We start from the raw sequence: 13,491 nt of genomic DNA, 5'->3' as shown, positions 1-13,491 counted from the left end.
ACATCCATCTGATGAGGTCTATAGCCAACGTCCTGTTGATGAGGTCTATACCCAACGTCCTGTTGATGAGGTCTATACCCAACTTCCATCTGATGAGGTCTATAGCCAACATCCAGTTGATGAGGTCTATACCCAACATCCAGTTGATGAGGTCTATACCCAACATCCTGTTGATGAGGTCTATAACCTACATCCTGTTGATGAGGTCTATACCCGACATCCTGTTGATGAGGTCTATACCCGACTTCCTGTTGATGAGGTCTATACCCGACATCCTGTTTATGAGGTCTATACCCGACATCCTGTTGATGAGGTCTATACCCAACTTCCATCTGATGAGATCTATACCCAACATCCATCTGATGAGGTCTATACCCAACATCCTGTTGATGAGGTCTATACCCAACATCCTGTTGATGAGGTCTATACCCAACATCCAGTTGATGAGGTCTATACCCAACATCCAGTTGATGAGGTCTATACCCAACATCCTGTTGATGAGGTCTATACCCAACGTCCTGTTGATGAGGTCTATACCCAACTTCCATCTGATGAGGTCTATACCCAACTTCCATCTGATGAGGTCTATACCCAACTTCCATCTGATGAGGTCTATACCCAACTTCCATCTGAGGTCTATACCCAACTTCCATCTGATGAGGTCAATACCCACCCAACATCCATCTGATGAGGTCTATACCCAACGTCCTGTTGATGAGTTCTATACCCAACTTCCATCTGATGAGGTCAATACCCAACATCCATCTGATGAGGTCAATACCCAACATCCATCTGATGAGGTCTATACCCAACGTCCTGTTGATGAGGTCTATACCCAACTTCCATCTGATGAGGTCAATACCCAACATCCATCTGATGAGGTCTATAGCCAACATCCAGTTGATGAGGTCTATACCCAACATCCAGTTGATGAGGTCTATACCCAACATCCTGTTGATGAGGTCTATACCCAACATCCTGTTGATGAGGTCTATACCCAACATCCATTTGATGAGGTCTATACCCAACATCCTGTTGATGAGGTCTATACCCGACTTCCTGTTGATGAGGTCTATACCCGACGTCCTGTTGATGAGGTCTATACCCAACATCCATCTGATGAGGTCTATACCCAACATCCATCTGATGAGGTCTATACCCAACTTCCATCTGATGAGGTCTATACCCAACTTCCATCTGATGAGGTCTATACCCAACATCCAGTTGATGAGGTCTATACCCAACATCCTGTTGGGGTCTATACCCAACTTCCTGTTGATGAGGTCTATACCCAACATCCAGTTGATGAGGTCTATACCCAACATCCATCTGATGAGGTCTATTCCCAACATCCATCTGATGAGGTCTATTCCCAACATCCATCTGATGAGGTCTATACCCAACATCCAGTTGATGAGGTCTATACCCAACATCCAGTTGATGAGGTCTATACCCGACATCCTGTTGGGGTCTATACCCAACTTCCTGTTTATGAGGTCTATACCCAACATCCTGTTGATGAGGTCTATAACCTACATCCTGTTGATGAGGTCTATACCCGACATCCTGTTGATGAGGTCTATACCCGACATCCTGTTGATGAGGTCTATACCCGACATCCTGTTGATGAGGTCTATACCCGACATCCTGTTGATGAGGTCTATACCCGACATCCATCTGATGAGGTCTATACCCGACATCCTGTTGATGAGGTCTATACCCGACATCCTGTTGATGAGGTCTATACCCGACATCCTGTTGATGAGGTCTATACCCGACATCCTGTTGATGAGGTCTATACCCAACATCCTGTTGATGAGGTCTATACCCAACATCCAGTTGATGAGGTCTATACCCAACTTCCATCCGATGAGGTCTATTCTCAACATCCATCTGATGAGGTCTATACCCAACATCCTGTTGATGAGGTCTATACCCAACATCCATCTGATGAGGCCTATACCCAACATCCTGTTGATGAGGTCTATACCCGATGTCCTGTTGATGAGGTCTATACCCAACATCCAGTTGATGAGGTCTATACCCGACATCCTGTTGATGAGGTCTATACCCGACATCCTGTTGATGAGGTCTATACCCGACATCCTGTTGATGAGGTCTATACCCAACTTCCTGTTGATGAGGTCTATACCCAACTTCCTGTTGATGAGGTCTATACCCAACTTCCTGTTGATGAAGGCATTACACCGTCTCTGTTTGAACACATTATATGAGTGGGCACCTTTGGAGCTCCGCCCAAGCAGGGCATTTGATTGGTTTTGACGTGTTTGCGAGGCGTTACTGATTTAAACGGTGCTTCCACCCATCTCCTTTCTACCATTGACTTCACCAGGCTGTCCATGGAGGGAGGCCTGCTTCTCTTCAAGGCTACTCTGTATGTTATGTACAGAGTATGTTGCGTAGTATGTATGTTAGTATGTTGTCCCTGTGTTTGTTCTGTTGCAGGGATTTGATCCTCATCCCCACATGAGACCGGGTCTTCCAGCCAGTCTCACGTCTATATCTGGAGGAAAACCGTGAGTACCGAGTTCTGCTCTTAGTCTGTCTGTCTCTCTGAGTACCATATACACTCTGGGTTCTGCTCTTAGTCTGTCTGTCTCTCTGAGTACCATGTACACTCTGGGTTCTGCTCTTAGTCTGTCTGTCTCTCTGAGTACCATATACACTCTGGTTTCTGCTCTTAGTCTGTCTGTCTCTCTGAGTACCATATACTAACGAGAGCCTATGTCTCATCTTCCAGAGCCTACTCCTTCCACGTGAGTGCGGACGGCCAGATGCAGCCGGTACCGTTCCCTCCGGACGCCCTGATAGGCCCGGGGATTCCCCGGCACGCCCGTCAGATCAACACGCTGAGCCACGGCGAGGTGGTGTGTGCCGTCACTATATCCAACCCAACCAGACACGTCTATACAGGAGGGAAGGGCTGTGTCAAGATCTGGGACATCAGCCAGCCGGGCAGCAAGAGTCCTGTCTCTCAACTAGACTGTCTGGTGAGGACAATATAATACTATATAATACTATATAATACTATGGAATATCTAGGACATCAGCCAGTCAACAAGAGTCCTGTCTCTCAACTAGACTGTCTGGTGAGGACAATATTATACTATATAATACTATATAATACTATGGAATATCTAGGACATCATTCAGCCGGGCAGCAAGAGTCCTGTCTCTCAACTAGACTGTCTGGTGAGGACAATATTATACTGTCTGTCTGTCTGTCTGTCTGTCTGTCTGTCTGTCTGTCTGTCTGTCTGTCTGTCTGTCTGTCTGTTTGTCTTTCTGTCTGTCTGTCTGTCTGTCTGTCTTTCTGTCTGTCTGTCTGTCTGTTTCTGTGTCTCTGTCTGTCTGTTTGTCTCTGTCTGTCTGTTTGTCTCTGTCTGTCTGTCTGTCTGTCTGTCTCTGTCTGTCTTTCTGTCTTTCTTTCTTTCTTTCTTTCTTTCTTTCTTTCTTTCTTTCTTGACCTGTGGTGTTGTGTATTGATTAGTCTGTTTCCTCTTGTCTACCAGAACAGGGATAACTACATCCGTTCCTGTAAGCTGCTCCCTGACGGTCGTACCCTGATCGTAGGAGGAGAGGCCAGTACTTTAACCATCTGGGATCTGGCCTCCCAGACGCCTCGTATCAAGGCTGAGCTGACGTCCTCCGCCCCGGCCTGCTACGCCCTCGCCATCTCCCCAGACGCCAAGGTCTGTTTCTCCTGTTGCAGTGATGGGAACATCGCCGTCTGGGACCTGCACAACCAGACTCTCGTCAGGTAGGAGAAGATGGGATGGCTGGGGATGTGTTTGTGGCTTCTACTGATATGTGGGAGTTTCTGAGCGCATTAAATTCAACGTTTATTGGTCACGTACACACTCTTGCAGGTGCAACTTAATGTTTGTGTTTCTAGCTCCAACAGTGCAGTAATAATACCTAGTAATAATACCTAGCAATAAAGAAAACCAATACACACATAATACAGATTTATTTTTTGTATAAGTTATTCATGACTAGAATACAGATACAGTTGAAGTCTGAAGTTTACATACACTGAGGTTAGGAGTCATTAGAACTAGTTTACATACACTTAGGTTGGACTCATTAAAACTAGTTTACATACACTTAGGTTGGAGTCATTAAAACTAGTTTACATACACTGAGGTTGGAGTTTACATCCACTGGGTTAGGAGTCATTAAAACTAGTTTACATACACTTAGGTTGGGGTCATTAAAACTAGTTTACATCCACTTAGGTTGGGGTCATTAAAACTAGTTTACATACACTCAGGTTGGAGTCATTAAAACTAGTTTACACACACTTAGGTTGGAGTCATTAAAACTAGTTTACATCCACTCAGGTTGGAGTCATTAAAACTAGTTTACATACACTTAGGTTGTAGTCATTAAAACTAGTTGTGGTGATTAAAGAGCTCAGCCATGTGCTTCTTGTTAGTAACAACCACATCATCAACATTAAGGGACATGGGCAGCTGTGAGGAGGAGGGTCTTTAACCGTTTTCCAGAACTTCTTTGGGTTAGACCCACAGAGAGAGAACTGCTTCTTAAAGTAACTAACTTTGGCCTTCCGGATCTCCTGACTTATTTCTCATTTTCCTGAACGATAGCCAGTCAGCTTGAGTATGCGTGTGCCGAGCCTTTCGCCAAATGCAGTTCTTTAGGTCACAGTCGAACCAGGGGCTGAACCTTTTTTTAATTCTCATTTTCTTTATGGGGGCGTGTTTCTTAACAATTACCACTGAAAATATCAGAAAAGAAGGTCAAAGCGTCTTCGACAGAGGGGATCAAGCTGATTCTATACCATTTTACCGTTTTTTTTAGCAAGCGTCTATGACAAATCAGGACAGGTCGTTTCACTGAGCAGCCATTACGAACACAGGCTGGTAAACAGTGATCACTGAGGTCATTACAGAGAACACCAGACTGATACCTATCATCATGATAACATCAAGGAGAGTAGGCTTTGGCACCGCCTGCAGAGAGAAATCATCATTAAAATGGCATCATTAAAATGAAGACTGTTATTTTATCAAATCAATTCTCTGTAATTATTATTACGTGATTAAACTAATCATGTAAATGTAATTAAACTAGGAAGTCGGGGCACCAAGGAAAATATTCAGATTACAAAGTTATAATTCTCCTAATATAACTTCAGATATTTTAATATCTTAATATCAATTAGTCTTCTAATTCATTAATTATTCTTTACCTCATGTTAAGTCTCATTCCAAACGTGGTAAATGGTTGGTTATCTGCACGAACCCAGTCTTCACTATGAGTCATCCATACATCAGTTGTCTTAAATCATTTATTTATTAACTAACTAAATAATCACAGAAATACATAAACAAACAAAGTAGAGATGGTTACAAGGAAATGATAGGGGATGTTCCCTAGTGGGCTAAACCGGTATGACCCCTAGTGGGCTAAACCGGTATGACCTCTAGTGGGCTAAACCGGTATGACCCCTAGTGGGCTAAACCGGTATGACCCCTAGTGGGCTAAACCGGTATGACCCCTAGTAGGCTAAACCGGTATGACCCCTAGTGGGCTAAACCGGTATGACCCCTAGTGGGCTAAACCGGTATGTTCCCTAGTGGGCTAAACCGGTATGACCCTAGTGGGCTAAACCGGTATGACCCCTAGTGGGCTAAACCGGTATGACCCCTAGTGGGCTAAACCGGCATGACCCCTAGTGGGCTAAACCGGTATGACCCCTAGTGGGCTAAACCGGTATGTTCCCTAGTGGGCTAAACCGGTATGACCCTAGTGGGCTAAACCGGTATGACCCTAGTGGGCTAAACCGGTATGACCCCTAGTGGGCTAAACCGGTATGTTCCCTAGTGGGCTAAACCGGTATGACCCCTAGTGGGCTAAACCGGTATGACCCCTAGTGGGCTAAACCGGTATGACCCCTAGTGGGCTAAACCGGTATGTTACCTAGTGGGCTAAACCGGTATGACCCTAGTGGGCTAAACCGGTATGACCCCTAGTGGGCTAAACCGGTATGACCCCTAGTGGGCTAAACCGGCATGACCCCTAGTGGGCTAAACCGGCATGACCCCTAGTGGGCTAAACCGGCATGACCCCTAGTGGGCTAAACCGGCATGACCCCTAGTGGGCTAAACCGGCATGACCCCTAGTGGGCTAAACCGGCATGACCCCTAGTGGGCTAAACCGGCATGACCCCTAGTGGGCTAAACCGGCATGACCCCTAGTGGGCTAAACCGGCATGACCCCTAGGATATATGAGACTACCAGTGGTTGTGTCTGCAGGTGTTTAGTGGTAAAGACACGGTCTGTAAGGACATATGAGACTACCAGTGGGTTTAGGACACGGTCTGTAAGGACATATGAGACTACCAGTGGGTTTAGGACACGGTCTGTAAGGACATATGAGACTACCAGTGGGTTTAGGACACGGTCTGTAAGGACATATGAGACTACCAGTGGGTTTAGGACACGGTCTGTAAGGACATATGAGACTACCAGTGGGTTTAGGACACGGTCTGTAAGGACATATGAGACTACCAGTGGGTTTAGGACACGGTCTGTAAGGACATATGAGACTACCAGTGGGTTTAGGACACGGTCTGTAAGGACATAATCTGTACATACATGGTTTATAAGGACGTGCTTTGTATAAATAAAAAACATTTGTGGTTTCTCACAGACAGTTCCAGGGCCATACGGACGGGGCCAGCTGTATAGATATCTCTCACGATGGGACCAAGCTGTGGACAGGAGGTCTGGATAACACGGTACGCTCCTGGGACCTGAGAGAGGGACGACAACTACAGCAGCACGACTTCACCTCACAGGTACGCTCTCTCACACACACACACAGACACACACACTGGTATCAAAATCCCAGTGTCTACCTACTGCCGTTGTGCCTTTTGAGTAAGGCTTATAAACCCTCAAACCAAGAACCCTACAGTGTGACCATTTTATGTGCATTTGTGTCTAAATATTCAGAGAGCTGTAACTTTCATTTAGGAGCACCAGTGTGCCAAGGAAAAAATGAAGGATTCTAGATTTATTAACTCAAATATTTTTTCATTGTGGTCCTAAATATCTTTGTGTGTTTATACATTTTTCAACTTAGGCGATACATGTGCTCCTTGTAAAAATAAAAATAAAATGTTTTAAAAAAGCTCAGCATATTCAGAGTCCAAATGTATTAATAGAGACCAGTCCCCCTCCAGATCTTCTCTAGGATACTGTCCGACAGGGGATGGTATTAATACTGACCAGTCCCCCCCAGATCTTCTCTCTAGGATACTGTCCGACAGGGGAATGTATTAATAGAGACCAGTCCCCCCCCCCTCCAGATCTTCTCTCTAGGATACTGTCCGACAGGGAATGTATTAATAGAGACCAGTCCCCCCTCCAGATCTTCTCTAGGATACTGTCCGACAGGGAATGTATTAATAGAGACCAGTCCCCCCTCCAGATCTTCTCTCTAGGATACTGTCCGACAGGGGAATGTATTAATAGAGACCAGTCCCCCCCCCCTCCAGATCTTCTCTCTAGGATACTGTCTGACAGGGGAATGTATTAATAGAGACCAGTCCCCCCCTCTCCAGATCTTCTCTCTAGGATACTGTCCGACAGGGGAATGTATTAATAGAGACCAGTCGTCCCCCCTCCAGATCTTCTCTCTAGGATACTGTCTGACAGGGGAATGTATTAATAGAGACCAGTCGTCCCCCCCAGATCTTCTCTCTAGGATACTGTCCGACAGGAGAATGGTTGGCTGTAGGGATGGAGAGCAGTAATGTAGAGGTCCTTCACCACACCAAGCCTGACAAATACCAGCTACATCTCCACGAGAGCTGTGTCCTCTCCCTCAAGTTCGCTAACTGCGGTAAGAACACACACACACACACACACACACACACACACACACACACACACACACACACACACACACACACACACACACACACCCACAGTACAAACGGCCCTGACTGAAAACACACACTACTTTGCCAAGTTGTACTGGGCTGACCTGGTTACATAGTGGCTGGTACGTTGCTGAAAAGGACGATGGAGGAGAACATACCAGTCCAGTTGGGTTGGGGGCGACTTGACTTAGTCCTTATCCACCTTGTTATCTGCATTGTGAAGGTGTGACTGTTCCATCAGTTGCTATTTCCTGATCTCCCTCCATCTCTACCTCCCTCCCCCTCTCTCTCCCTCCATCTCTACCTCCCTCACCCCTCTCTCCTTCTCCCTCCCCCTCTCTCTCCCTCCGTCTCTACCTCCCTCACCCCTCTCTCTCCTTCTCCCTCTCTCTACCTCCCTCTCTCTCTCCTTCTCCCTCTCCCTCCATCTCTACCTCCCTCACCCCTCTCTCTCCTTCTCTACCTCCCCCCTCTCCCCTCTCTCCTTCTCCCTCCATCTCTACCTCCCTCCCTCCTCTCTGTCTCCTTCTCCCTCTCTCTTTCCCTCTCCCTCCATCTCTACCTCCCTCTCTCTCTCCTTCTCCCTCTCCCTCTATCTCTACCTCCCTCACCCCTCTCTCTCCTTCTCCCTCCGTCTCTACCTCCCTCCTCTCTCTTCCCTCTCCCTCCCTCCTCTCTCTCTCCCTCTCCCTCCGTCTCTACCTCCCACACCCCTCTCCCTCCCTCCTCTCCCTCCCTCCTCTCTCTCTCCCTCTCCCTCCATCTCTACCTCCCTCCCTCCTCTCTCTCCTTCTCCCTCTCTCTTTCCCTCTCCCTCCATCTCTACCTCCCTCCCTCCTCTCTCTCCTTCTCCCTCTCTCTTTCCCTCTCCCTCCATCTCTACCTCCCTCCCTCCTCTCTCTCCTTCTCCCTCTCTCTTTCCCTCTCCCTCCATCTCTACCTCCCTCCCTCCTCTCTCTCCTTCTCCCTCTCTCTTTCCCTCTCCCTCCATCTCTACCTCCCTCTCTCTCTCCTTCTCCCTCTCCCTCTATCTCTACCTCCCTCACCCCTCTCTCCTTCTCCCTCCGTCTCTACCTCCCTCCCTCCCTCCCTCCCTCCCTCCCTCCCCTCCCTCCCTCCCTCCCTCCCTCCCTCCCTCTGTCTCTACCTCCCTCCCTCCTCTCTCTCCCTCTCCCTCCGTCTCTACCTCCCTCCCTCCTCTCTCTCCCTCCGTCTCTACCTCCCTCACTCCCTCCTCTCCCTCTCCCTCCCTCCTCTCCCTCTCCCTCTCCCTCCTCTCCTCCACCCTCCAGGTAAATGGTTTGTGTCTACAGGGAAGGACAACCTGCTGAATGCCTGGAGGACTCCATATGGAGCCAGTATATTCCAGGTACGTATACTGATCAATACACTAGAGCACAGGACAAGGTGTGTGTGTGTGTGTGTGTGTGTGTGTGTGTGTGTGTGTGTGTGTGTGTGTGTGTGTGTGTGTGTGTGTGTGTGTGTGTGTGTGTGTGTGTGTGTGTGTGTGTGTGTGTGTGTGTGTGTGTGTGTGTGTGTGTGTCTCTGTCACCCCTCAGATACTATAGTATTACTGATGTACCAACCAGTCTCTATCACCCCTCAGATACTATAGTATTACTACAACCAGTCTCTATCCCCCCTCAGATACTATAGTATTACTGATGTACCAACCAGTCTCTATCACCCCTCAGATACTATAGTATTTCTGATGTACCAACCAGTCTCTATCACCCCTCAGATACTATAGTATTACTGATGTACCAACCAGTCTCTATCACCCCTCAGATACTATAGTATTTCTGATGTACCAACCAGTCTCTATCACCCCTCAGATACTATAGTATTACTGATGTATCAACCAGTCTCTATCACCCCTCAGATACTATAGTATTACTGATGTACCAACCAGTCTCTATCACCCCTCAGATACTATAGTATTACTGATGTACCAACCAGTCTCTATCACCCCTCAGATACTATAGTATTACTACAACCAGTCTCTATCTCCCCTCAGATACTATAGTATTACTGATGTACCAACCAGTCTCTATCACCCCTCAGATACTATAGTATTACTACAACCAGTCTCTATCTCCCCTCAGATACTATAGTATTACTACAACCAGTCTCTATCTCCCCTCAGATACTATAGTATTACTGATGTACCAACCAGTCTCTATCACCCCTCAGATACTATAGTATTACTACAACCAATCTCTATCTCCCCTCAGATACTATAGTATTACTACAACCAGTCTCTATCTCCCCTCAGATACTATAGTATTACTGATGTACCAACCAGTCTCTATCTCCCCTCAGATACTATAGTATTACTACAACCAGTCTCTATCTCCCCTCAGATACTATAGTATTACTGATGTACCAACCAGTCTCTATCACCCCTCAGATACTATAGTATTACTACAACCAGTCTCTATCTCCCCTCAGATACTATAGTATTACTACAACCAGTCTCTATCTCCCCTCAGATACTATAGTATTACTGATGTACCAACCAGTCTCTGTCACCCCTCAGATACTATAGTATTACTACAACCAGTCTCTATCTCCCCTCAGATACTATAGTATTACTACAACCAGTCTCTATCTCCCCTCAGATACTATAGTATTACTGATGTACCAACCAGTCTCTATCACCCCTCAGATACTATAGTATTACTGATGTACCAACCAGTCTCTATCTCCCCTCAGATACTATAGTATTACTACAACCAGTCTCTATCTCCCCTCAGATACTATAGTATTACTGATGTACCAACCAGTCTCTATCACCCCTCAGATACTGTAGTATTACTGATGTACCAACCAGTCTCTATCACCCCTCAGATACTATAGTATTACTACAACCAGTCTCTATCTCCCCTCAGATACTATAGTATTACTACAACCAGTCTCTATCACCCCTCAGATACTATAGTATTACTGATGTACCAACCAGTCTCTATCACCCCTCAGATACTATAGTATTACTACAACCAGTCTCCATCTCCCCTCAGATACTATAGTATTACTACAACCAGTCTCTATCTCCCCTCAGATACTATAGTATTACTACAACCAGTCTCTATCACCCCTCAGATACTATAGTATTACTACAACCAGTCTCCATCTCCCCTCAGATACTATAGTATTACTACAACCAGTCTCTATCTCCCCTCAGATACTATAGTATTACTACAACCAGTCTCTATCTCCCCTCAGATACTATAGTATTACTACAACCAGTCTCTATCACCCCTCAGATACTATAGTATTACTGATGTACCAACCAGTCTCTATCCCCCCTCAGATACTATAGTATTACTGATGTACCAACCAGTCTCTATCACCCCTCAGATACTATAGTATTACTGATGTACCAACCAGTCTCTATCCCCCCTCAGATACTATAGTATTACTGATGTACCAACCAGTCTCTATCACCCCTCAGATACTATAGTATTACTGATGTACCAACCAGTCTCTATCACCCCTCAGATACTATAGTATTACTGATGTACCAACCAGTCTCTATCACCCCTCAGATACTATAGTATTACTGATGTACCAACCAGTCTCTATCTCCCCTCAGATACTATAGTATTACTGATGTACCAACCAGTCTCTATCACTCCTTTATATACAATGCTTCTGAGTATAACACTTTTCCAAGTTTCACCCAGAATCCAACAGTTCTAAAGATGAACCCTGGCTGGGTTTAGTCAGCCGTCCTTTTTCCCCAATGGAAACAGTTTACATGTATTGAAACACACATAAGGCTTGGGAGAGTGTGAAATAGTTCTAGACATCTGTCAAATCTAAGTCACGACATATAGCATTGTGGTCTGCTGTCCACTTTAAACGTTGGTTTGAGAGAGTGAAAGTGACTAAATATGTGTTGTATTGTATCCCCCCCCCCATACAGTCGAAGGAGTCTTCGTCAGTCCTGAGCTGTGACATCTCAGCAGACGACAAGTACATCATCACAGGCTCCGGGGACAAGAAGGCTACTGTCTACGAGGTCATCTACTAGAGACAGACGCACGGACAGATGGGATTATGGTGGAGTGGAGGACCTCAGATGGGATTATGGTGGAGTGGAGGACCTCAGATGGGATTATGGTGGAGTGGAGGACCTCAGATGGGATTATGGTGGAGTGGAGGACCTCAGATGGGATTATGGTGGAGTAGAGGACCTCAGATGGGATTATGGTGGAGTAGAGGACCTCAGATGGGATTATGGTGGAGTGGAGGACCTCAGATGGGATTATGGTGGATTGGAGGACCTCAGATGGGATTATGGTGGAGTAGAGGACCTCAGATGGGATTATGGTGGAGTAGAGGACCTCAGATGGGATTATGGTGGAGTGGAGGACCTCAGATGGGATTATGGTGGAGTGGAGGACCTCAGATGGGATTATGGTGGAGTGGAGGACCTCAGATGGGATTATGGTGGAGTGGAGGACCTCAAATGGGATTGTGGTGGAGTGGAGGACCTCAAATGGGATTATGGTGGAGTGGAGGACCTCAGATGGGATTATGGTGGAGTGGAGGACCTCAGATGGGATTATGGTGGAGTGGAGGACCTCAAATGGGATTATGGTGGAGTGGAGGACCTCAAATAGGATTATGGTGGAGTGGAGGACCTCAGATGGGATTATGGTGGAGTGGAGGACCTCAGATGGGATTATGGTGGAGTGGAGGACCTCAAATAGGATTATGGTGGAGTGGAGGACCTCAAATGGGATTATGGTGGATTGGAGGACCTCAGATGGGATTATGGTGGAGTGGAGGACCTCAGATGGGATTATGGTGGAGTGGAGGACCTCAGATGGGATTATGGTGGATTGGAGAACCTCAGATGGGATTATGGTGGAGTGGAGAACCTCAGATGGGATTATGGTGGATTGGAGAACCTCAGATGGGATTATGGTGGAGTGGAGGACCTCAGATGGGATTATGGTGGAGTGGAGGACCTCAGATGGGATTATGGTGGAGTGGAGGACCTCAGATGGGATTATGGTGGATTGGAGGACCTCAGATGGGATTATGGTGGATTGGAGGACCTCAAATAGGATTATGGTGGAGTGGAGGACCTCAGATGGGATTTTGGTGGAGTGGAGGACCTCAGATGGGATTTTGGTGGAGTGGAGGACCTCAGATAGGATTATGGTGGATTGGAGGACCTCAAATAGGATTATGGTGGAGTAGAGGACCTCAGATGGGATTTTGGTGGAGTGGAGGACCTCAAATGGGATTATGGTGGAGTGGAGGACCTCAGATGGGATTATTGTGGAGTGGAGGACCTCATCATGCTCAGGAACACTGGATGACTCCATCCTCCCTCACACAGACAGACGTTCTGGAGTCTGCTGGCCCACAGCCCCCCGGCTATCTGGGACGCTTCGCTGACCTGGGTAGGAGGGCCGGGCCGGGGCTGAGTTGGGCCAAACGTGACCAGACTGTTGGCTCTGCCAGCCCTCCCTTGTCAGGACTAAGGAACGAGTTAAAGCAGCTCCAGAGGAAGTGAGAGAAGAAGAAAAATATTGTT

General features: G+C 46.8%; 1 protein-coding gene across 2 annotated transcripts in view; it reads left to right on the top strand.

Moving 5' to 3' along the window:
* tle3a (TLE family member 3, transcriptional corepressor a) overlaps positions 1–12,529 on the top strand; it is a 107,354-nt gene extending 94,825 nt beyond the window's left edge. For both annotated transcript variants that reach the window (XM_052481085.1, XM_052481084.1), the window contains 7 exons: positions 2,467–2,537; positions 2,762–3,011; positions 3,534–3,781; positions 6,701–6,848; positions 7,747–7,897; positions 9,230–9,306; positions 11,866–12,529. In XM_052481085.1, coding sequence (XP_052337045.1) covers positions 2,467–2,537; positions 2,762–3,011; positions 3,534–3,781; positions 6,701–6,848; positions 7,747–7,897; positions 9,230–9,306; positions 11,866–11,973 — 1,053 coding nt within the window. In that variant the 3' untranslated portion in view covers positions 11,974–12,529. The remainder of the gene's footprint in view (positions 1–2,466; positions 2,538–2,761; positions 3,012–3,533; positions 3,782–6,700; positions 6,849–7,746; positions 7,898–9,229; positions 9,307–11,865) is intronic.
* The last annotated feature ends 962 nt before the right edge of the window (positions 12,530–13,491 follow it).

This window comes from Oncorhynchus keta, chromosome 26 (assembly GCF_023373465.1).
Source record: "Oncorhynchus keta strain PuntledgeMale-10-30-2019 chromosome 26, Oket_V2, whole genome shotgun sequence".
NCBI classification, from domain to species: Eukaryota; Metazoa; Chordata; class Actinopteri; order Salmoniformes; family Salmonidae; genus Oncorhynchus; species Oncorhynchus keta.
Note: the sequence above shows the minus strand (reverse complement) of the source record. Positions and strands in the feature narration are given on the sequence as shown.